At 45.6% G+C, this 24,642-nt stretch overlaps 1 protein-coding gene across 10 annotated transcripts in view; it reads left to right on the top strand.

The window, feature by feature from the left end:
* LPP (LIM domain containing preferred translocation partner in lipoma) overlaps positions 1-24,642 on the top strand; it is a 400,945-nt gene that overhangs the window by 288,065 nt on the left and 88,238 nt on the right. For all 10 annotated transcript variants that reach the window (XM_067561073.1, XM_067561068.1, XM_067561064.1 and 7 more), the window contains one exon: positions 22,311-22,428. In XM_067561073.1, the coding sequence (XP_067417174.1) occupies positions 22,311-22,428 (118 nt within the window). The remainder of the gene's footprint in view (positions 1-22,310; positions 22,429-24,642) is intronic.

The raw sequence follows: 24,642 nt of genomic DNA, 5'->3' as shown, positions 1-24,642 counted from the left end.
TTCAACATTAATACCTGCCGTCTGCCGCATTTGCAGGCCTGGTCAGAGTCCTGTATGCCAGGCAAGGAGCAAAGGGGCAGGTGGACACTGCAGAGGGGTAATCTCTGTGTACGCATGCTCCAAGAGGGATGGAATTGCCCCCTGGGTTTTAGGACAGCCGCATGGTTGTAGCACAACGCCTGCTATCTCCTCTGGAGGTGCCTGGCCTCAGGGGAGAGAAATCAGTGGGATGTCGAAGGCTTTCAGGCAGCTAATACTTCCCCCTCCCCTTCGCCTTTCAGCCCGGAAGAGGGATGGTGCTAGGGGTCACAGTGCCTTTTCCTTTCCAAACACAGAATCAAAGTGAGTGTCCACTGTCACTTTCTGGGCACTCTGCAAGGCCCCGTGACCCAGGCTTTAGGCTAAGGGGATGTGGGCAGAGTTCGGAGGGCTCCATTTCGAGTGGCTGTCACTGGCAGAGGCGAGACGCGTTTCCTGGCAAAGAGCAGATTTGTAACATGGTTGCTTAATTATCCTTCATCGTTACAAAAAAAGGTGGCGTGTTCAGATCAGCACGGTCTTGTGCAGAGAAAGACACTGTCAGTGTGACAGCCCAGCCCAGGTGTGGCACTGTGATGTGTAGGCAGCGGGACAGGACGGGACTGACAGCTGGAAGCCCGGATCTTATTCCCAGCTTGGCCCTTCCTCTGTGACCTTGGGCAGGTGGCTTCCCCTACCCCAACATCAGTTTCTCCACCTGGTCGATTCCCGCTTTGGGAAAGTCCTTTCAGATTCTATGGATGAAAAGTGCACAGTATTATCATCCACAAATCACAGGTCCTAGCCCCTGTTCACCAGGGCAAAGAAGTTGTGCCTTGAAACTTTGAGACCTGCACAGTCCATCCCTCCGCAGCTGGGAGTGCTGTGTTTTGTACTAGAGAACAATGCACACACAGAAACCAAACAGGCTTATGATTGCATGCTAATTATAAGCTAATTAGTCTCAGATTTAAAAACAAAATTTTTTTTAGAGGGTACCCACTCTAAAAAAATCAGGTGGGAGGATTTCTTGCACATATTACTTACAAGGACTTTATTTCTGTACACACCCCCTAATCCTTTGCCGTTCTTATTTGTATTTAGCAATCGAATTGGATTAACAGTGGGCTGACCCATTCTTTGCTGAGGCCAACATGTCAGCTTATAGAAATTACTGAAATGAGCCGCCAATGTAATGTAAGGACGAATTCCTCGCTGTACAGATTGGCATGAACACTGGAGGCAGCGTTTGAGTGTAATATTGACTAATTATTTAATCATAAGTGGCAGCTCTGAACATTGTGTTCTTTTTGCATCGCTTCCCGCATTTACTGTGAATCTAATTATGAAGGGAACAAGTATTTCTTCTCAGGCCCCTGAAAGCACAGAAGCAGGCTGAGCAAAGTGTGCGGGACCCGAAGTTGTTTAAGTGGATAGACAGCTGTAAATGGTGCATCGGCCGAGCTGGAGCAAGTGCACAGCATACTTTGCTGAGCTGTGCTTCAGGTCTCCGGGGTGTGTACAGAGTGTGTGGGCGGGGAGGAGGGTGTTTGAACAAATCTGATCTGAAAGCCTGGAGATAGAAGTAGCACTAAAAAAAGCACAGCTTAAACTACAAAAAAAAAAAAATGGTTTGAAACAAACTGTTCGGATTGCTAGATCCGTGCAAGTTGGCCTGGGGCTCTTTATCAGCAGGCTTTTTCCATACAGTGATGATGATTACTTCTATGATAGTAGGATGTGGAGGCGCCCCAGTGGCGATCAGGGCTCTGTTATAATTGGGATCGCCTATACATATCGTCAGAGGCAGTCCTTGGCAGCTGAACTGAACACTTGCTTCTAGGATTCATTTTGCTCCTTTTTATTTGGGTTGGGAACGTGTCATACAGGGAGGTGGAGGTGGTTTCGGGTACAAGAGAGACAAGCACACTAAACAGGTACTGCTCTGCGGGGATCACTGATTGCTTGGAGGAGCTGCCTTCATTTCTAGGGCCTGAGAGTGACAAATGGCAAGGCAGCCGTGAGCTGGTTTTCCCACTCCCTGGGTCTCGTTTTGCCCCGCTGCAGTGTTGAGCACTGGGGGGTGAAGAATGCTTGATTTCAAAGCCCTGCTGTGAGGGCAGCACCAAGCAGTATGCTAGCGAGGATTGGATTCAGTTTTAAGGCTGGCGTTGGAGATTGGGACTCCCTAAAACGATGTCCTGTTTCTTTGGAAACAGATCTGACCCTCTTTAGCCTGCAAGTGCTTTGGGGCAGGTGGTCTCTCTCACTGTGTGTTTGTGCAGCCCCTAGCACAGCAGGCCCTGATTTCCTTCGGGGCCTGTATGTGCTGCCACAAGAACAGCCGCCCTTTCTGGACTAACACTGCCCCAATACTTAGGTTGTATAGGTTGGACGTGGCAGCTTTCACTTGGAAACTGTCTTGTGTGTGTGGCTTTACGCCACATCCTTAACCCTTATATGAACACCCTCTTATACATTCATTTGGCTGGAGAATGCCAGCGTCCCCAGGCTGTTACAGAAACACTGATGTTTGTGAGATTTAGGTTCCATATTAGGAAAGACTGTCTCACTTGAAGAGTAGTTAAGTTCTGGAAGAGGCTTCCGAGGGAGATTGTGGAATTCCCACCGCTTGAGGTTTTTAGGGTTGGACAGACACCTCCGGCAGATGGTTTAGGTTTACTTGGTCCTGCCTCAGTGCAGGCGGCTGGATGTGGGTCCCTTCCAGCCCTACATTTCTGTGATTCTAGTTAACGTATTAGTGCCCGTCTCTATGGATGACTCTGAATACAGCTTTTTTCCTTAATGAATTAGACTGAAATCCCCTAAACTCAGAGCTAGGCCTTAACTCCAAGCTTTTCTCCTCTCTTCCTCCTTTTCCGTTCAGCTCTATTGATTTGGCTGCCATTGCTTCCCCTCTGATTTCAGCTGTTAGAAACCCATTGGCTGTCTTTATTGAGAGCACCCAGTGCATGACTTTACCGAAAGTGGGTTACCAAGGGATGAAAAGGTCAGGGAGGCAAGGCAGCCCATGGGTGTTTGGGTCTGTGCTATGCGAAAAATGTGTTCCTCTTGTGAAGTGATTACTCAAAACTCATTGGTCCATTCGGTGTATTATGTTCCTGGTCGTTCCCAAGGCACAGTACAGGGCTTTGATTACAAAGCATCCTTTTGATAAGCTTGTAATTACATCGTTGTTTTTTTATTTAAAGTACAGTTTGTGCAAACATTTAAATATCAGTCGTCTGGTCTCCCTGCCCTGGCAACTTATTCTGCTGTATGTGTGTTAATTAAGGGCCATTAGTAGAGGAGATGCAGAGCGTCTCCCTGTGCAGTGTGAGATTGAAGGCGTGTGCGTGAGCTGGGACATGGTCTGCAGTGCTCTGTATTTGGATGGGATGTAATGAATTACAAGTGAAAGCACATTTTTCTGTTGTTAGCCTTTATTCTTAGTGCCACGTGCGTCGATATAGAAGATAAAGTGGCCCTGACGCACATCAAGTTTCCATGCCTCAGTCATTGAAAATCACGGTTGTAGGGAAAATAAATGTGGGTTGGTGTCCTCCTTCCCATCGTCATGGGAAACGCTGGCAGTCACTCCAAATCTCTCTTAGCTCTTGGAAGAAAGTAACCAGGCGAGAGGCCCAGGGACGCAGGGAGAATGGTCTAGAGCAGTGAACTGGAAGTCAGGACTCCTGGGTCCCATTTTCTACTCCTCTGCGAAATGGGAATAATCCTCGCCTACCTCACCTGGTAAGGAAAAAAGACCCTCTGCCATTATGTACAAACTCTCCTGCTTCAGGATGTGAACCCCCCACAGACTGGCTGGGGCCAGGCAAGTGGATGAAGGCGATCTGGCTTCAGGAGACTGTACCTTGCCCCCTGCCCACGCTGCTGTAATGGAAAGAGAACCTGGTTGGTGCACCACAATTGCTACGTCAGCTGTTAGCTAAAAAATGACACACAGGGATGCAACAGTATCTGAATACAGCTCTGTAATACATGAGGACAGAGCACTTGTATTTCCTAAGCGGTCAGCCAGATCGTTTAAATATGGATTTATACTCAGCTTTTCCCTTCAGCATTATCCACCCTTCACTTATACCCCGGTCTCTCCCTGCACCCGATCCCAGTACTCGGTAGCAACCTTTGTCTTTCCTTTTGTCTTCTGGTTTCTCTGGCAACCCTTCCCTTAGCTGCCCATCCGTTCCGCTGACGAACCCCGACTCTCAGGGGAGTCATGACGTGCTCTGGGTGTCCGTGGCCACCTAGGCAGCCACCCGAGGGTTCGTATATTGGGCAGATGAGGCGGACAAGGGAGCGCATGGTGGAGTTCAAAATGCACAGACTCACTGGGCCAGATCCTTTCTGAGTGCAATTTGGCATCGCTCCCTTGAAGTCAATCCAGCGGCACCGGTTTACACCAGCTGAGAATGTGGCCCACTCCAGTTGTCACTGTGCTGAGAAATAACACTGAGGTGAGAGCAAATTGTGAGGCTGTATTTCTCAGCCTCGGTAGCTGCCTTTGAAAACCCAAGGTTAGAGAGAAGATTTCTTTCCCTGGGAATGGATGCTAGGCAGTTGCGCCCCACTGTTGCCGGCAGATTTGCTTTTGCACACTTGAGACAGGAAGAGGGAGCGCTCTCAAGGCAGCGAAGCCGGCTTGGCTAAAGAGGGACCAGGGAAGAGGAGAAATCTGCCTGTGTTGTGGCGTCGGTGCGTTTCCAGAGCAACCAGCAGCACTGGAGAAAAGCATTTGGAATCTGTCCTTTCTCTCACTGCAGCTGCATGTGATGTTCTAGCCCCTCAGTGGCCTGCCGCGTGCTATTTTGGGTTTAAAAACGAAGCGCGTGATTGCCGTGCTGTCAGGGGCATAAGCACTTTGGGTTGCTCACTTGCACAGAGGGGAGCAGTTTTCAGTGCAAATTATGAAAGTGACTTTCCATTCCTCCCCAGGTGATGTCTGTACTGGCTAGGAGATGACTTGCAGCCATCAGGAATAATAGACTAGATGGTCCCCTGCCATTCTGTTTTCCCATAAGGCCGCGTTGCAGGGTTGGACTCATTGATGTTTACCAAGTGAGTTTCTTTTCCCGCCTCCCTTCCCCCCCCCCCCCCCCTCCAGAAGCAGACTCTCAGCTTTGCACGACAGATTGATCCAGCATCTTTGCCATCTCAACAGCTGCAGCTAAGCTGACTTCTCAAACAATTTATCTTCTGCTATTTCCCTGCTCGTACAGCCTCACTGCACCACCGCTCTGGTTTAAGGGATATTTTACATGAAGTCAGTGCCAGATAGGCAACCCTGGAGGTTTAAAAATAAACCCCATCTCTCTCCCCAAAGGGCCATTATGGCATAGGCAATTGGCTGTGCAAACTTCCCCACATCATGCGTCGATGATGGTGATGGAGAAATCACCCTCCGGCAGTGATAGGGGAAGGACGGTCTCCATAGCCTCTCAGTCCTTGGCTTCTCTGCTGAAAACAGAAACAGTGGTGCCACTTCTAATCATGCTTTCTCTTCTTGTTATTGATTTGTATCACCATATTGCCTAGGAGCGCTGGTCGTGAACCACGACCCCCCTGTGCTATAAAAAGACAGTCTCTGCCCCACAGGGCTCACTATCTAAATACAAGACGAGAGAAGAGAAGGATACAGACAGGCCGGAATGGGTTTACAAGGAGTGAGGCCATATGAGACCAGCACAATGGACAGTGGTCTCGGCACGCCAGCAGCCTCACCCCTGTCAAGTTTCTGCGAGACAGGAACCAGAATGAAACTGTCAAATACCGTCACGCCAGGCTCTGCTCTGTGTTACTTGAAGAGAGGTTTAAAGCAGCTTTCGGCTACTGTGGTGTTCATACATTTTAACTGGCTTGCCCCAGCTGTGTTGTGTTACGTAGCAAGCACTTCAGGTATCACTAGGGCTGAAATAAATGGCTGCGGCTGAATCTCACAAGTCCATTATTAGTTTTCAGGTGGTGCTGCAGAAGTGCACTACGCCACACTCCACACGTGGGCAGATTCGCCCATCCGGAAAAAGCTTTGAACGGCAGACAACATCAGCGGGCAGAGGTGCAGTAGGATGTGAACCAGGGCAATAGGATTATCTAGTCTCTTGGACAACTGGTTGATGGCCCAAATGTTCTACACGTGGTTATGAAATTCACGACGCACTTTGAAGAGAGGGTGTTTGAGATGTGAGTTGGAGAAGGAGCTGTCCGGCAGATGTGAATATGAATTCACTCTGTCACCAATGCAGAGAAGAGCTACTAGGATGTCAGGGAAATGGAGTGCCCATCCCACGAGAGGAGACAAAAAGAGCTTAGCTTCTTTAGCCTGCCAAAATGAAGGTTGGGAGGGGATCCGATTGTTTGCAGTACATTCTTCTGGGGCGGGGGGAGGAGACCAGGGAGGGTGAAGAGCTATTGTGGCAGAAGAACAAATGGGGATAAATTGGCCAATAAAATTCGGACTGGAAATGCGGAGGTTTCGAACCATTAGAGGAGGGAAGTTCTGGAACAACCTCTCAGTAAGAGCTGTGGGGGCAAATGACCTAACTAGTTTTAAGATGGAGCTTAATACATTTATGAGTGGGAGTGTATGACGGAGCTGCCTGTGGTAGCAGGGTCTGGACTCAGTGGCCAGGAGATCTCTTTCAGTCCTGTGTACCTAAACCCTCAGAAAAGAAGTTTCGGCCCAAGGGGCTGCAGGAAGAAGGCATGGAGCTGACTCTGGGAGAGGAAATCCTGAAGGATTGCTTGGTCTGAGCAGAGAGGTGTTGGAGTGATAAAAGGGTGCCAAGTGGCAAGTGGAGGGGGAGGAGGGCCTTGAAGATGAGAGCAAGGAGTTTGAATACACCTAGCCCCAGAGTTGCACTCAAGTTGTGTTAAATGAAGCAGATTTCAGCCATCCTCCTCATCAGCACAGAGGTGCAGCCTGCAGGAAGTAGATCTCTGTGTGTGATGCTCACTCCTGATCTGTGCAAACCGGGGCCTGTATTGTGCATGCATCACACTTCCCTGTCCCTGTTAAAGATGAACACAACCGCAGGCTCTGTGCCATTTAGCCTGGTGGCTTCACTTTGACAACCAAGGCTGGATTAAAACGGTGCATTTGAAACAAGCTATGCATACCCCAGTCCAGTGTCCACGAGGGCTCACCGATGCTGACTGACACCGATCAAGGATCTGGCCTATCATTTTTAAATAGGCTGTGCAAAGATTTTTTTTTCTCAGACTCCTGCAAGTTGCTTGATCATTAGACACAGGGATTTTTGTTGTTGTCGTCATTGAGCAAAACATAAAAGCTCTTCACAGACACAGCGATCTTTTCAATGCCATGAAGCAGTGCAGACGACTTGTTCGTTCTTGCTGCAGCCCTTGGTCTCATCAGCTGTAATTGCCATATGCTGCAGCCTCTTTGAGTGGACTCTGTTCCGCGCTAAGTATTGCTTGACCAATTAGCGAGATAAGTTCGTCAGTAGCCTCAGAGGCATGTGGACAGCCTTCTCCGATGTGTCTTTTTTCATTGGGGAATGTTATGGCAGTTAAACATGCATCTTGTTGAGCAGTCAGTTCTGCTAACTCTCCAAAGCGCCTCTTATTTATTGAGTCGTCAAGCTCTTCCTGACCTTATTGAAGCCAATCCCAGACTTGTACAATAGGCAGCACTAAAATACGATTAAATCGTGAGCTTTGAACAATGCTGACTTTCTTCAAACAGTTAATGCCTTGAATGGGGCAGATCATTAGGTCCGTGATTACTCTGCGTATCAGTGTGATAGATGCCACCACGGGGCATGTGTTGTTATGGGATGTTGCTACTTCCTGCATGGGAAAATCCAGTTTTCTTCCCTAACTTCATTACATGTTTGGATGTGCAAGACCCCATGTGGTTATAGAGGCTGATGATGAAATGTCCTAGGGGGAAAAATGGGCATGGTCCAGTGGATAAATCAACAGATGGTGACTTGGGAGACTTGGGATTCTTGTCCTGACTTTTCCACTGATCCACCCTCTCTCTGCCTCCGTTTTCTTGTCCCACCCTGTGTCCCAGGCACAATGGGGCCTTGATCTTGCTTGGGCCTTCTTGGGGCTACCCTAGTACGAATGATAAGAATCCACATGATAAACAGGAACTTCTGGGCGCTACCATAATACAAAAGGTAAGACTCCCCACTCTCAACGGAAGCATGCTTTCCATCTGGACTGCCTTGACCCCACACGCCCTGGACGAAAGCGCCTTTGTCATGCCTCTCGGCTGAAATTGACCTCTGTGCAGAGGGGCAGTATGAGACCCGGGCCCCATGTCAATCCCATGTCAGAAATAAGACTGTATAAGAACTAGGTGCTCTTCTAAACCCTTGGAGCAGGGATTAGGTGGGGTTGACGTTGTTCTGGCCGGTGGACGGGAGTGAATCTGCCTCTCCCCCCGCAGAAGAGGGAATACCGGCGTGTTCAGAGGCGGTTTTGTTAACACCGAGCTGGCTGCGCTGAGGATCACGCTGGGTTAGGCCGGCACAGATAGTTCTTGAGGTGCACCTCGCAGCACACGCAGCTGGAGGCTGTCAGCTCCTGCTCTCCTGTGGCTCCCCAGCTCCTGCTTTCCCCATTGCCTGACTCCCAGTGTGGTACGCGTAGCCTAGACTTCCCCTTGTTTCAGTTCCTGCACCGCCAGCCGTTCCTACGCAATCGGGCACCTCCCCCTCCCCCTATCTGCACTCCTCCGTCCCTGCATGGGATTTGCCAATGCTCAGAAAAACAAGCCAGATGTTTTCTGGCAAGGATTCCCTTCCTGCCTCATCCTCTCCTTTAATCAGACTCCACCTCTGATGTCTTTCTTCACCTGTCCGCCTCTACCCCCTTACCAAGCTCTCATCCCCACGTCCTTGCACCCGCTTTCCTCTCTCCCACTGGCCCCCATTGCCTCTGTTCTTCTTCTCTTTACCTATGCTTACCTTTGTGGTCCTGTCCTGCAAGCACTGCAGTGTTCCCCTGTGTGGTAACAAGGTTGATCTATCCTGCTTGCCTCTGCTCCTCCCCTTTGGCTCCAGCGCCTTAGAGTGTGCTTGCTGTCCATGCTGGAAACTGACTGTACATCCTCTGTTCCAGCTCTTTACTTGGCTGCTCCAATCTTGTTGCACCCCCCCCACACACACACATTGCACCCCAATCCAGGTAACTATAGCAACCTTCAATAGCACTGCAACCTTCAGTCACCTCTCTGGTGGAGGCAGGTCGAATAAGGAACGTTGCCACCTTCTGAATCCTCAGAGGAACTTCTTGGATATCCCTCATCCAAGAATTGGCCAGGTCTTGGCCCAGGTCACTATGTAGAATCTGAGGATTTACTGTGCAGCCCACAAAAATGGACTGTCTTTTCACCTCTCCTGCACTGCACTTTGCTCAGATCCCACCTCTCACTGATTGTGGGAAGGTCACTGTACAAAGACAATATTTCAAGGAGCACTTGGCATTTTTATCTGAATAATACTTAGCTACCCTGGATTGTGTAACCAGAGAATTATGACTTTGTGGAGAACTTTCTACTGCTGCGAGCCAAATTAGAGATCATTTTCATAAGTACATTGGACGAGATAAATGATAATCTACGTGAGAGGCATTTGGCCTGGATTCTTTCTCCGAGTGTACCTCAGAACTTGGCAATGCTGCGTTCTGAAAATATTATTTCTGATTATCCCAAGATAATTGACAGTGAAACATGCGAGTCTTCGCTGAAGTTAATGCTGTAACTGCATTCATCTTGAGTGGTTGGTCTGGACCATTTCTGGGCATGAAATGCAACATCCAGCCTCCCTCTAGCTCTCCATCTCTTTTCAAATCTCATATTAAATGCTTGCCTCCCACTCTCTGCTCCCCCTCCCTTACTTCTGTGTCCTGATTTTTTTTTACCCCTCTGCAATTATCTGGAATGTTGAATTTAGTCCCCTTATAATGCACTGTGACTTGTACCATAGCTTCTGCCTTGTGTTAGTTAGCAGCACCACACCTCTCTGAACCAAAGCAGTCAGCCTGTCAACCGGCTTTGAGAGGATGCCGACTGGTACCAATGGGCTCACCTGCCTGGCCTGTTAGACAGACACTCGTCCATGGCATCCGTTCACTTGGATGAGAGTTGAGCCCCCTTTGCATTTTTCATGGAGGGTAGAACTGAGCTGAGCTCTGATCGGGAGCACGTCTGTTCCACAGGAGGGGATGCTAGCTCCACCAGTATCTTAAAAGATTGTATCCACCCATTGTTGGGCTCAGTCCCTACCTGTTATTGTATTAAGATCCCTCCCTCCCACCTTGCTGTAGGGAGACCAGTGGCTGAGTCAGTGGAGGCAGTACTTCTGAATTACCCTGCCGTCAAAACAATGGTGGTCTCGGAATGAAAGCATACATCGTGACGTGTTGTTAGATGGCTGAGCCCAGTCTTGGACAACCTATAGAGACCTGCAAAGGGTAGAGAGCTCACCTTAATATTTCATTGATCCTGCGTATAGGGAAACCTCATTGCTTTAAACTCAGGAAGGCTGGAATCACATAAGTCATCAGGAAATTCATCAGTAGAGCTGTAAGTGTAGGATGCATAAAGTGGAGAGAGACTTGAAGAGCATAACAGAAACTAAAGAATGATCTCTTACCTGTCCTGCTTTACTTACAGACTTCATCATGGTGCTTAGCTTCTGGGGCTTCTCCACGAAGCTTAGGTCTGCACTCCAGCACCATGCAAGATTCCACTTCTTGCTTTGTGTCTCCTTAAGCCATCAGTAGCCTTTTTATAGTATTCTCCTCTCTGATAACATCTTTCACCAAAGGGTCTCAAAGCACAAACACAGATGAATTGAGCCTCACAACACCTCTGCCAGTCAGGTATTATTATTAGAACTGGTTGGAAATGGGAATTTTTTTAAATAAATCAAATTTTTTCTAATTTTTGGAATTTTTTGACCAGCTCTGGTTAATATACCAAGTAGGTAAACTGAGGCATGGAGAGACTAAGGAACATGCACAATGAAGAATCTGGGTGTCTGGAGGCCCTGTCTTCCAGGTCCTCATTCTAACCATTCAGTTACTGCCTCCTTTTCCTTCACTGATGCATATGTGAGCTATGAAAGTCAAAGGATAGTATTTAGCGCTTACCCCACACTACTCATTCAACGCTCCCAAACTGCTTTGTAAAGATATTTGTACCAAAAGTTTTGTAAAAGTGGGGTGGGGGGAAGAGAGAAAAAGAAATATACAGGATCTGATTCAGGAAACGCATGATTGTGCAAGTCTAAATGAAAAACAAAAACCAAATCTCTCAGCAGAAGATTTGAGGGATTCTAATGAAGATAAAAAATGCAATAATGCTTAGGTTTTCCCACTTTAGTCACAATTTACTCTATCTGTCTGTAGGAAAGGAGTGATTAGAGGATCCACGCAGGAATGTGATTTGCTTTTGCCACGCCTCTTTTTCTAGTCCCTGTTATTACTATTTATCATGATTATTTATACAGCACAAAGTGCTAGCCATTCTAAGGGCATGTAGGGAGACAGGTCCTTGCCCTGAGGATCATCCAATGTAAATAGACGATACATAGATAATGAAGAGGGGGAGCGACACAGCAGAACACAATAAGGGTAATGAATCATCATTCTTTGCAGTTGTAATGTCACCTTTCATCTGAGGATCTCAGAGCCCCTGGCAAACATTGTCACGTTAAGACTTGCAGACAGACACCCCCCAGCAGCTAAGTATTTCTATCCCCATGTAACACAGCAGGACAGGAGCACAGGTTGGTTAAGTAACGTGCTGAGGCTAGAGTCCAGGAACCCTGTTGCCTAGCCTGCCTCCTATGACCATAAGACCTTGAGCAACACTTTAACATGAGCAACACTTTTACTGTAATGATTTTTTAGTAAATGCTAAGCAAAGCATGTAGTCTTCATTTAAGTCATTCTTATCTTGGGAGAGAGAGAGGCCCATGACTCTGCTGACTAAAACCGAGACTACATCTAGTGAGTTAAATACATTTGGTTAACCATATGTTTGCTGTTCTAGTTTTCACATGAAGAGAAAGAGACTGAAACGTGGCTTGTTGATGGAAAGTGATGTGATTTTAAGTTTCTTTGTGTATTAAAACAGAAACCCGATTTGCATCTTTTAAGTCTCTTTTCTTACTTATTCAGGCATCTGGCAATCAGGCTATATATAAGCTGCTAATACACTATGAATGCAAGTTTCACATGCAAAATTAGGTGCTTTCATTGTCACTAAAATTATTAAATTTATGTTTCTTTTAAAGCATAAACTGTGCACCCTCACTTCTGTTTTCGTTACCTGATAAGGCATTGCAGCTGGAAGAGGCTGTTTTTGAGACAGGCAATGGACCTTAACCATGGCACAGATGGCATTTATCTGACAAATGCCCTCCTTACCCCTCCCCCCCATTGCCATGGGGAGGATGGGTGGTGAGACATCTCCTCACTGGGGTGCAGTGGACGGGAGACTGAACTGGGATTCAGGGAGACCATCCCAGGTGCTGTTCATTGTTCTGCCACTACATCTACTGTGCGATGTTGGGCAAGTCATTTCCCCTCTCTGGGCATCGCTCTTGCTGTCTGTACAAGGTGTTGAACAGTACCTTTGAAAAGCCGATGAACAGTGCTACGCAAGAGCTAAGTTTTATTATTTCGTTATGTTTTAAGGCTGCTTCCAGATGTGTAACTTTTGAGCCATTCCTGGAATGAGGGCAAAGCAGCTGGCCGTTGCGCCTTCGGGGCGCCAGTCACCTCTGCTAGCTTTCTACAGCAGCCGCAGTAGCATCACGGGAGTTGCACTAGAGTTACGCCAGCGTCACTGAGGTTGCTGTCTGGCCTATCATCTCTCCAGGCAAAGGAACCAAAGCTTCACCAGGGTCCAAAAGCATCTAGTCCAGATGACAGCAGGAAGCTCTAAAGCATCAGCTAGCACCTCTTCTATATTCAATAGCCCTGTGGCCAAGCCTGAGAGTCCATGGGCATCGAAGAATGGCTCTGGTGTCCCCTCTAAAATATGTTTGTCACAGTGGCGGTGCTGAGTTAATTAATGTTTTTATGCCAGTCACTGGAAGTGTAGATTATTAGGGAATGGAGCAGTTGGGTTTCACAAGCAGGCATCATTTGGCTTGGATAATCTTTATTACTGGTGAATCCAGGTTGGCTCTCAGAGCCCAGAGAAGTTTGCCGGAGAGTCAGTTAGATAAGAATAAAATTCACATCAATCAATCAGGAAACCATTGAGACAACGAACGTGGAACCTCCATTTATGCAGAGTAGAACAAGCCCTTTAAACCCATAACATAGGGCGTAAGTGGTGTGTTCGTATTATGGGTTTATTTGTATTATGTTAATGCCTGGAAACTCCATCCAAGATCAGGGCCCATTGTGCTATCTACTGTACATACATACAGTAAGAAAACTGAAAAGCCAGGTGTGCAGCATTTATATCGAGCCTTATCGGAGTGCAATTTAAACTGGCAATGATTCCTGAGAGAACAAGGCAACACTGTTATTGCAAAAAGTTTTTCATTTTTGGTATTTCGTTTTATTAGGAACTGCCAACATTGGTCCTAAAACGCATCATCAATATTCGCTTATCCTCGAATGTCATAAACCCTAGTATCCAGCAGAAACAGTGTCTCTCTAGGAAAGCAGACCTGAAGAAGAGCTCTGTGTAAGCTCGGAAGCCTGTCTCTCTCGCCAATAGAAGTTGGTCCCATAAGAGGTATTACCTCACCCACCTTGTCTCTCTATGAAAGTGGAAGCTGTCATGTAGCACAGTCACAGTCGGTGCACAGAACAGGTGCCAAGTATAAATATTTAGAGATTATCCAGCCTTTATATCAGCCAGCAAAGACAATCTGGATCTTCCTGATGCAAAACGTCAGCATGAACGTGAGGACTAGTGAGAACCATTTATTCCATTTCTTTAGTCTGTTTGTATAGCATAGAATACACAGAATTCAGGGACAAAATAGCCCTGTTCATTTATTACCATTTTTTATGATTAATATAACACTTTCCCCTTCTGTAGTAACTTTCATCCTAGGATGTCAGAGCTCTTTACAGGCATTGATTAATTAACACTCCTCTATCAGCGCAATATTACTGAACCCGTTTTGGAGAGAAGTTAAGGTAACTTACTGATCCCATTGAATGTAATGGGAAAACTTCCATTGACCCCGAAACATGGGAGCCAAGTTTTTTCAAAACTATGACCCTAACTATGGCTCTTAAGTCCCTATTTAGACACCTAAGTAAGTGACCTGATTTTCAAATGTTCTGAGTAACCCAACAGCTCGTTACTGATTTGAGGTCACTTATTTAGGAGCATAACTTTAAGGCTCAGATTTTTGAAAATCATGGCCAAAATGCCCTCCCCATCGAGCCAGGCCCCGAGATCATAACACACAAACAAAGAGGCATTTGATAAAATTGAGAGGTGGCACATTTAAAAGCGACAAAAGGAAATGCGTATTTCAGACAATTAGCCTCATTATAGAGCTGTGGAACCACTTGCCTCAAGAAATCGTTGAGACCAAGATCTTATCAGGGTTGGAAGAAGGACTACAAATGTATGTGGATTACTGGAATTAGAATGCTAAGGATTAAAACAAAAAAGAAAAAAATCAAAAGTTTTGTCACAGATATAATTCTCCCTCTTCAGGGCATGAGCCAACATCTAACAATAGGAGATCAGGGGGGAAATTTTTCCCATGGGTAAATTATTCCATTAGCCCACTGCAGGGTTTCTTGCACCTTTCCATGGAGCCATTGGTACTCGTCACTGCTGGAGAGAAGCTAGTGGACAAAACAAAGCACTGGTTGCATCCAATGTGGCTGCTCCTATGTTTCTACCCATTCTTCACCCAAATTGTTTCTAAAGACTCCCCTTTTCTGAGTTGCTCACCAGAATGGAGTCAACAAGTGGCCTGTACTTGATTTGGGTCTTAAAGAAAATGACTCATTCAAGGTAACTTTGATGACTTGCATGTCAAGAATAAAACCAGGAGTTCTTCTATCCCAGTGACTTGTTACAGCTTCCAGACAAGGCCACATGCTTTCACGAATCTGCCCGTACTTGTGCAATCGTAACTTTTCAACAGAAGATAAACCAGGAACTAGATTTTTTTCCCCCAATGAGGCTTGTCTGCAGGAAGGGTCAGTTGGGTTCCGTTTCATAACCCTTTTTTCTTGAGGAACTCTCCTATCGAGGGATGTGTCATCTCCCTGCATCATCTTGCCTGACAGTCTGCAGCTGGTTTGGACGATGATCCAGTACTCTCCATCATAAGGGATTGGCTTTGGCATACTGTGATGGGATGTACCTGGCTTTTTCTGCTTCAGGAAACCCCACGGTCCTCCTACACACACCCCTGCCCCCAGGAAAGGAGCAGACAAGATGGGTCCTCCAGGCTTGCCTAGCAAGGCTTCACGGAAGCAGCCAATCAGACTCCAGCAGGCTCAGATAAAAGGAGCTGCAGGGCTTAGCAGGTCAGTTCCTGGCTGGGACCAGAGCGGTAGGGAAGGGTGCTCTGCTCTGCTCTGGCCACAGTTTTTCTGGCTGCATTTGCTTGAGCTGGGTTTGTGTGGAGAGAGAGGACCTAAGAACTTTGACTCTAAGATAAGGGTGAAGCTAAAAATGACCAGGTGGGAAGAGGCCCAGGAAAGAAGCAGCAACTAACTGAAATCGAGTAGTGCACAGCTCCTGTTTATAGGATCCTGGGTTGGAACCCGGAGTACTGGGAGCAACCATGTTCCACAACTGGCCACAGTGGCATAAACCCCAAGAAGGATACAGAGCTTATTTGAGAGCTTGAACAAAAGGTTGAATTTGAAGGGTCTGGAGCAACTTTAATGCAGCTGAACAAGAAGGAAAAAATGAAAAGGAAAGTAAATATCAGCGAGAGATGTTTCTGGCAGCCTTTCAGTTCCAAATTGGACTAATTCTACCTTTTGAAAAGAAGATAATTTCCATGTTTCTTTAGTTGAGAACACATAATTGAAGTTATTTTCTCTCTCAGAGAAGGAACCTCTTATACATCATTTGCAAAGGAACAAGAAAAATGAACATGTACAGAGTACCCTGAATGATGGAGTATTCATTACCGTATAATTTTTGGATGTCTGCTGATTTTTGCATGGTATTTTTACCCGTTCGGGTGGAACTTTGAGTAGGGGGATGGGGGATGTTGGATAACGAACCTGACTAAATCCAAAGTTCCCTGTGCTGTGTAGCTGGTAAATCAAAGACAGATGCTTATCACCGAGGTCTTGAGTGCCAAAGCAAACCTGAAGCTAACGATTGAGATGACATGTTGACTTATTGTACCAAATATTGCATAGTGATTCCATACAATTGCTCCTCCTGACCTGGCTTTTTAGGAACTGAACTTTCATGAGGAAAATGAGCCAGATGTTGCTAGCCCATTCAGAGTGGCACAGATGTTAAGTCACTGTCTTTTGTTCATAGCATGAGGATGTTTTCTACTGCAGAGTGAGCAACATGTGAAGCTTAACCCTTGTAAGCCTGGCATTTTCCATGGGCTCAAGTCAATGGAGTGCTTGGGAGAATGTGTGTGCGTGAATGCATAGCAGTGTGGGATCATTACAGTTCTCACTGTGCCAGCGAAGCCAATTGATACTTTCCCAGAGAAGCAAGGACGCACCTCAGATCCTCCTGCTGTTGAAGCATAGTCCCTTACTACCTCATCTGGAGCTGTGGCAGTATTGGGGTCTTTCAGAATCTTCTCCCGGGGAAGGCTCCTTTCTATTTTCATTGATCAGTTTTCTAATCTTTGTTGTGGCTGGGATTGGTGAAACAAATAAAAAGAGACCAAGGTGCCTGCACTGTGGTTCTGCATAGACCACAGACCCAGGCTTTACATGGATGAGGTGGGTTACGGTTGTGTGAGCATTAAAGCATTGTTGGGAGAGGAGTGCAGGGTCTGCAGGTAACTGCAGCAGCATAGACAGTATATTGCATTTGTCGACAACACTGAGTCTGCAAGTGAGAACAAAAAAAAGCCTGTCTTGTAAGGAGAGACAGAACTATATTTTTTACCCCTGGTCCATCCAACGCAGGAGGAAACGGGTCTTTCGGATCAGACTGTGGATGCATCATGTATTTCTTTTTTCTTTTCCCACCAAATCATGCCTGACTGTAGGCATGAAACATGCTTTCCTGGATGCTCATGGCTGGGGCGGTGCAACGCAGGAAAAGGTCCCGCTTGGCTCTTCTTGAACACTGGGCATTGATAGGTGGCGTCGGCAAGAAAAATAAATAAAAAATGCCACTGAGTGTGATCATCGGCATTTGTTATTGATTGATTCTTACCCTGGACGCTACGTGAAGGCTGGGGCTGGCTGATGTAGAAATGTATTGTCTGGGTAGAGCACTGCAGCATCATTTCCAAACCTCCGTGTTTATTGCAGGTAAAAGGCAGCATGTTTGCCTCCGAACTCCGACTAACTGGGGCAAGCTTGAAGACCAAGCAATTCAGTGCATCACTTTAAGGGGCAAGCCCTGTCCCAGTTTCCTAGGTGTGATGGGCCTTGTCCTGAGGAGTTGATCTGAGGGTATGTAGATTGGGGGAGCCAAGGCTGGGGGATTCATGGATTCTAAGGCCAAAGGGACATTTACTCTCCTCACCCTGCCCACTGAGTCCTTCAGACCCCAGCTCCAAAAGGCTACCCGCAGATGGCATGCAGTGGGGACTCACGGGGGGGGGGGGGGGGGTTGGAGATGGGGGCACTGTGCATCTGATGACCATTTTGAGCACTGTGGGGCACCAGAAAGAGAATCTCCTTCAGCCATGAGGATACCCTGTATAGATCCCTAGCATGGGGTCCCAGCAGCTGTGAGCTGATGTGAAGCTGTGGGGCTGAGTGACTTGTTAGCATTTCATCACAGAAAGAGGAAGGATGGGTTTGGGGTGAAGGCTCGGGGCTTGGGACGTGTCTGTGCCGCGCCGCAATGCAGGCTATGGGGGTGTGAGTAGCATTAACGTAGTCCTCTTTGAAACAGGACTGTGTGAATGCAAACCCAGGTTCCTTTTAGTTCATTCCAGCCGCGTCCACACCAGGTAAGTAGGCTGCAGAACTCCAGTGTGCTCTGTGATTCACACCCCCGTAGTCTGCACTCTGGTTCAGTGTAGACATAGCCTACGACTCACAAGGCCTGGGTTCAATTCCCAGTTCTGCCATAGATTCCCTGGGTGAATCATTTAGTCTCTTTACTTCAGTTCCCCGTCTGTGAAACAAGAGCAGTTATCAAAGCTTTCTCCATCTTGTCTATTTACTCTGTAAGGCCTGCAGCGTAGCAGCCGTCTCTTAACATGTATGTGTACAGTGCCTGGCGCAATGGGGCCCAGATTGCGAGTGGGGCTTTTATTCAGTACTATAATCTTTAATAAGAAGAGTTTAAAAAGGGAAACCATGAGGCATCTCAGAAGCTGCGCCGCCTTCTCCTGCGCCAAAAAAGCCCTGGGGAAATAACTAAAAATCAGAACTTTTTCAAGGTCGTAGTTCTTCTTTTCAGCACGGAAATAGGAACTCTCACAATAGATGGAATAATATCTTAAGAGGTTTGGTTGCCTGATTGATTTCCAGAGCTAATAAATCCTTGGCTATGCTCATTGTATTAGAACATATGCTCAAGCAAGATTCATGATCTGCTCTTATGAAAGAGAGAGAATGCTGGGGGGGGGAAAAAAAGTTATAGCCAGAATAAATGCTTTAATTTTGGCAGCTCTAATTGTTTTATTAATAAGCCTTTTTATAGGGTTGTGTTATTTATTATTTCTAATTAAAGTTATCTACCAGACTTTTTAAAACAAGGTCTTTAAAATATTGGCCATTGGCTCCTGGGGTTTCTGGGTCAAGTGCCAGCTTCTAAAACTCTTACTCGTGAATATCTGTACTCCATGGATTGTCCCACGGACAGGTGTCTCACTGAGGGGTGATGCTGTCCCCTGGACAGAGAGCTGCTGCACGCTTAAGCACCATTTAGTCCCTTTAAGCCTCTAAGGTGGAATTTTTTCTGGTCCTTTGCCCAAGGGTGAGTGTTATCCTCAGTCAGTGGTTCTCTCTACCTTTTCCATCCCATACCCCTGTGTCACAACAGGAAAAGGTTTGGGGACACCCTTCCCAATCATCCAGAAAGAAAGGAAAGGTGGCCATGACCCCGTGAAACCTGTTCACAACTCACAGGCCAAGAACCCATGCCCTAAGGGCAACCAGGTTGGGATCTTAGAGGGTTTTTGTTGTTGAGAGCGGATGGCAGGAGACCTCACTTTCAGTTCATTTCTGCCAGTAGCATCAGAGGGGAAGTAGCCGTACCAGGAGTAAGGTCTCAGCAGGAATCCTACATCATTTGAATTAAAGGTGGCCTGCAAAGGAAAATGAAATGTAGGTGTTTGGGCCAGTGCCCCTCTTTACTGCTTCAGGATGGATAGAGAAGGCTTTTGTTGGTTGGTTTTCTTCCCTCCCCTCCCTTTCCCCCATGCTTTTTTTTTATCTTAGGAATTCAGGACTTGTCTACCCTGGAAGTCTCTCTGATGCCTGAAATGATGATATCACAGAAGAGGGAAACTTGAGCAGTTGAGAGGGGAAGGGGTGTTTAGCCAAACAGTTTAAAACGCTTGTTTCTTTTGTCTGTTTGTTAAGATGTCTGTACCTTCAATGACTAATTAACAGTCTGGATAAAGTACACAACCATTAAAGATTCACTGACACCCTTTCAGTTATGGGTTGAGAGTTCACAATCAGAATTTACCATAAAGAAGTGAAAAAGAAAAGCATAGGCCCAATTTTTTGATAGCACATCCTTAAAAGGAATCACCTTCAAGCAGACGAAGCTCTGTGGAGCTGAGGTGCTATTTCAAACATGTACAACTGGAAGGCATTAATTCTCAGCAAGGTTGAAGGATCAAAGCCAGACTTTTCAGGAAAAATGGGATAGTGATATTGAAGGGAGATATAACGGGGGAAATAGCTCCTGACTAGAGCTGATCAAAATTGTATTTTATTCTCTCTAAAATAATGAACATTTTTTGTTTAGAATGACAGTTTTCCCTCGATTGGGGGGAATTTCATCAAAACACCCAGAACCAATTTTTGATGGTTGATTTTGGTTGCTGAAAACTAAAAAATAGAATCAGTTTCCAGGGTTTGGGGATTTCTTATAAAAACCAAAACATTTGGGCAGACACAAATAATCTCATGAAAATGTCTACGTCGTGTGAAATTGATTTTTTGCTGGGGGAGGAAAATTGATGGAAAGTCTTCAGGCCTCTGTCCTGCTGATATAGAACAGGAAAGGCAACCTGCATCATCCATTAGTAATGTCTGAGAAGATTGTTTCAAATTTTTATTCCAATGGCATCTCTCTTGCTTAACAGAAAAAAAAATATATCCAATTTAGGCTGTGATCTTTATTAGTGAGATTGCAGGGATCAGGGAAGGTCCTGGAGGACCCATGCACATTTGCAAAACATGGGCACAGGGGAAGCTGATGACAAAACATACCCTACCTAATCATTTCTTGTCTGTGAGACTGCCAATATGAATTGATTTATTCATGTTACACAACTGACTTTCTCAACTGGTTGCAGGTAAGGGCTTAATAGACTACTTGTTGGAAACAGACTTTCACCCTAGTGTAGAGGCATGGTATACTAAAGAATGGGACATATTTGTAATGGAAAAATTGAGACAACTAATTTGAACACAGAGAGATCAACTTGTAAATTTGGCTTCCACTTTTTTTTTTTTTAAGCTGGAGGACAGTTATCAGTGGTTATCAGTGATGCTTTTCCGAGTTCTTATCTCTCTCAGATTTGGAGTATAGCGTCTTAGTAGAATAAGGACGAAGAAGATGTTATCATTGAACATAAGTCTAAGAACTCCTCCATATAATTGATTTCAAGTTCAGAATTTTCCCATTGCCTGTAAAGAGTTGGTGTGCGTAGACAGTTCAGTGGGGGTGCTGCTGTACTTTACTGAAAACAAGTGGTTCAGAAGATTCATCGTGTCAGTTGTATGATTTTTCCAGTCTCTGTACATTAATTGTTCATCACCAGGGTGACCAGTATGATGTTCTTCAGCTATGTAACCATTTCATCCACATTTAAACGGTATAAGGTACGGGAAAAGGCAGATGAGTGTGATAGCCTGCACTGATATTTGCCTGTAGAGTAATGGTCCTATGGTACGGATCTGAAATTAAATCCTAGATGAAAGCAGCAATTAACCAAATAAGTCATCCTGACTTTAACTATCATACCTTATTCCATAAACAAGTTCATTCTTGCATATAGGTTATTCAAGAAAATAGTACACCCCTGGAAATCTTATCTCAGCATCTTTTAATTCTGTAATGACTCTTGTACTGAATGACACACACCACACATACTTGTTTCTAAGCTTTTCCCAGGGTATAATGATGCACTGGAGTACTTCCCTGTTTCTCAAGATGTCTCCATATTTCTGTTGTTTTCTTAAGACAACTCACTGGGAAATAATGCAGATACTGCATGCCAGCTCTTAACACATGAAGGCCAAGAGGTCTCATTTCTAAGCACACATTAAAATGTTTGTGTCTTTAGCCCTAAAATCTGTGAGCCAAATGCTGGTGCCCTGTATATGAATGGCAAAACTTCCTTTGATCAAGACTTGGCTCAGTTGAAGCCATACTAAAGAGAAAACACATCTAGCCATTGGAGACTAGCTCTCCCAGTCTATCCCCTACGCTAATGCACGACTGTTTCCTCCGGCATCTTCTCTGGTATTGTGTCCAGTCTAGTTTTAAATGGTTCAAGCCAATGGGCTTTCTACCACTTCCCTAGGAAGACGATTTTAAAGCCTCTGACACACTGATTATTAGGAAATGTTTATATTTAATTATCATTAGCATCATCCCCTCTTTCTTTCTTATCTGGAGTACATCCAAAAGTCTGCCAGGCTGCCCAGTTACTGGCTAATGTATCCCTTCTAGTAATACCTATTCATCTCATTCTGATGGAAATTGTTTAGAGTTTTGGGGCATCTATTTTCATTTCATTAAACAGGATGTTTATTTGTCCAAATCCACTGGGACCCAGGGGAAGAAAAATAAGACCCAAAAACGAGCTTTAAAGCCAAGCAGCCAATCCAGTAAATGTTCTGTACCTTTCTGTCTTACATTGGACATATGCAGTGTTGGGTGGACCTTTTAATGCTGGTATAAAACTTCACGAGCGGCACCTGTCTTCCCTTTGCAGAGTGGGTATCCTGGCCCTGCCTCAAATGTTCCTTTGTTCAGACCTGAGGATGAGCTGGAACAGCTGACCAAGAAGATGCTGTACGACATGGAGAATCCTCCCTCTGACGACTACTTTGGTGAGTGCCGCGTCATGCTGACTAAATCTACCTGGGGCCTTTTGATATATTTACCAAGCTCTGTAATGGGGAGACTTGACAGCCAAACTGCTAATGCGATGGCATTAGTAATGATGGATTCGTTTGGTATGCTTGGGCATGTAGTGTAATTGTTCATAGGAGTCCCTCTGTAATTTCAGCATAAATCTGATGCTCACTAGCTGTATTTTTACCAGTGAGGAAGTAACGTTTCAGTGCCTGGTTCATTTTACCACCGTCAGTCTGCACGCTCTCTAGCTATGGGACCAAATACAGCCATGGTGTAAGTTTGTGCCGTATCATTGGGCCTGATTCTGATTTCACTTACACTGGTATAAAGCAAGAGCAATTCCGCTTGTGTCAGTCGGGTTAGGCTGATTTTACACAGACGTAAGAGAGGTGAGAAGCAGGCCCAATGGACTTCGTTAGAGTTACACCAGAGCTGATTGTGACTTATAATAACCATGTCATTTTGTTTGTCTGAAAGAGATGAGCCATTGATTCCCTTTTCAAAGGTATTTAATTGTGATATCTTGTGCCTCTGTGTAAAATGCAAATTAGTGAGAGTTTTGGATTACTCGGTGAAATTAAGCAACTCAAACTTACGTTTGCTATTTCCCACTATCTGCTCTTCAATTTCTCATAAGCTTGGCTGATACATCTGTCAGGGAAACATGGCAGTATGAAATGGAGCTTGAGTTTTGCTTGGCAGTTATATTTGTGAAGCTGAAATATTTATGTCTTGCAGGCTAATGCTGTGTCACTAGATTACTTGACTCCTTTCAGAGAGAGGGCTGTGTAGCTCAGGGGAATGGGATATAAAACCCTTCAACTTTAGGTCATTGGTAAGACCATCGATTGGAAACAGCTGTCATTTGCCACCCAGTGACTGTTTAGCCTACAGGAAATGAGTGTGTGAACTGGCTGTAGCACCCAAAGTACTGGTGCCCATATCACCAAACCAGTCAAAAATTGCCAGCCTTGTTATCCTCTGCAATAAGGTCAAAGATTGAAAGGCTCTGGAGCAAGCAGGAGACGAGCAACCTGCAACAGCCCAAGCCTTAAATCAGGCAGATGACATTTAATTACACGCTGGGCATTGGACAGTCTTCTGGTCCCACTTAATTCTTAGGTCCCTGGGACTCACTCGTGCATCCAACCAGAGGCTTAAAGGCAGCAAGTCTCTATTTTCTTTTAAACATCATTAACCAGCAGGAGTGAATAGCACATGCCCTGTTATTTTGCTGAATTCCTCCTCAGTTCTGCTCAGCCTCTCCTGCTCCATGCAGCACTTTGGAGAAAGTAGCCGTGGTTAATTGTACATCTGCCGGAAAAAAAAAAAAAAAGGGGGAAAAAAAAAATCCAACCTGGAACACGACCATATTGGATAAAATCAGATACCCCTTGAACAAGTCACTTAAAATATTCCTAACTTGAATCTAAATTGACCTAGGCTTTCATGTACAAAAGTGGCCCCACTAAAACATTTTGACCTGGCAATACAGGGAAGGAGCTAGCACTGCTGCTATTTTCGCTGTATCCATTCTGTGGATAAATACAGAAAGCCACCCTCCAGGGCTATCAATCCAGCACCTTTCACCAGCATTAAACCCATCTGGAAAAAAATGAAGTATGGGGAGGGAGGAATCCTTTGGACTCTGCATAGTTAACTGTCTGAACCGATCTCTCTGCCTTCGTAGCTGTACTGCATTTATTTAGTATAGTACCACAGAGTGTACAAGCTGAAGATTCACGTGGCACATTGATCAAATAAACAGAAGAAAAGGACAAATGGGCAGAGACATTGACTCTGATTTGCATTAAATATCTTCTGCCTGAGGTCTAGATGCCGTGGTAATTGCAGCATACCAGATAGCTGTCAACTAATCCCTTTATTAGTTTGAATTTAGAAAACTGGATCTCAGCACATTAAAAGTTGGTTAAGAGCAGATAGGTTTTGAACTGAGGAATCCAATTAACCTTGCTGGAAAGCTCTGAGGCGTTATATTAAGTCATGAAAATGATTTGTTCAAATAATTACATTTGAACTGTCATGCTGGAGAAAGGTCATTTGACTTGGTCCGTCAGCGCTCTGGGTCTTCTCTTTAAGAGCGCTCCTCCTGCTAGTCCGTGTCGCTTTTCACGTCTCTGATTTCAGTCAAGTCACTTGGTTTCCGGATGCTGTGTCGGCACTGC

This window comes from Emydura macquarii, unplaced genomic scaffold (genome assembly GCF_026122565.2).
Source record: "Emydura macquarii macquarii isolate MOO-44397 ecotype Brisbane River unplaced genomic scaffold, CSIRO-AGI_Emac_v2 contig_2365, whole genome shotgun sequence".
Taxonomy (NCBI): Eukaryota; Metazoa; Chordata; order Testudines; family Chelidae; genus Emydura; species Emydura macquarii.
This window is presented reverse-complemented; position numbering and strand designations above follow the sequence as displayed.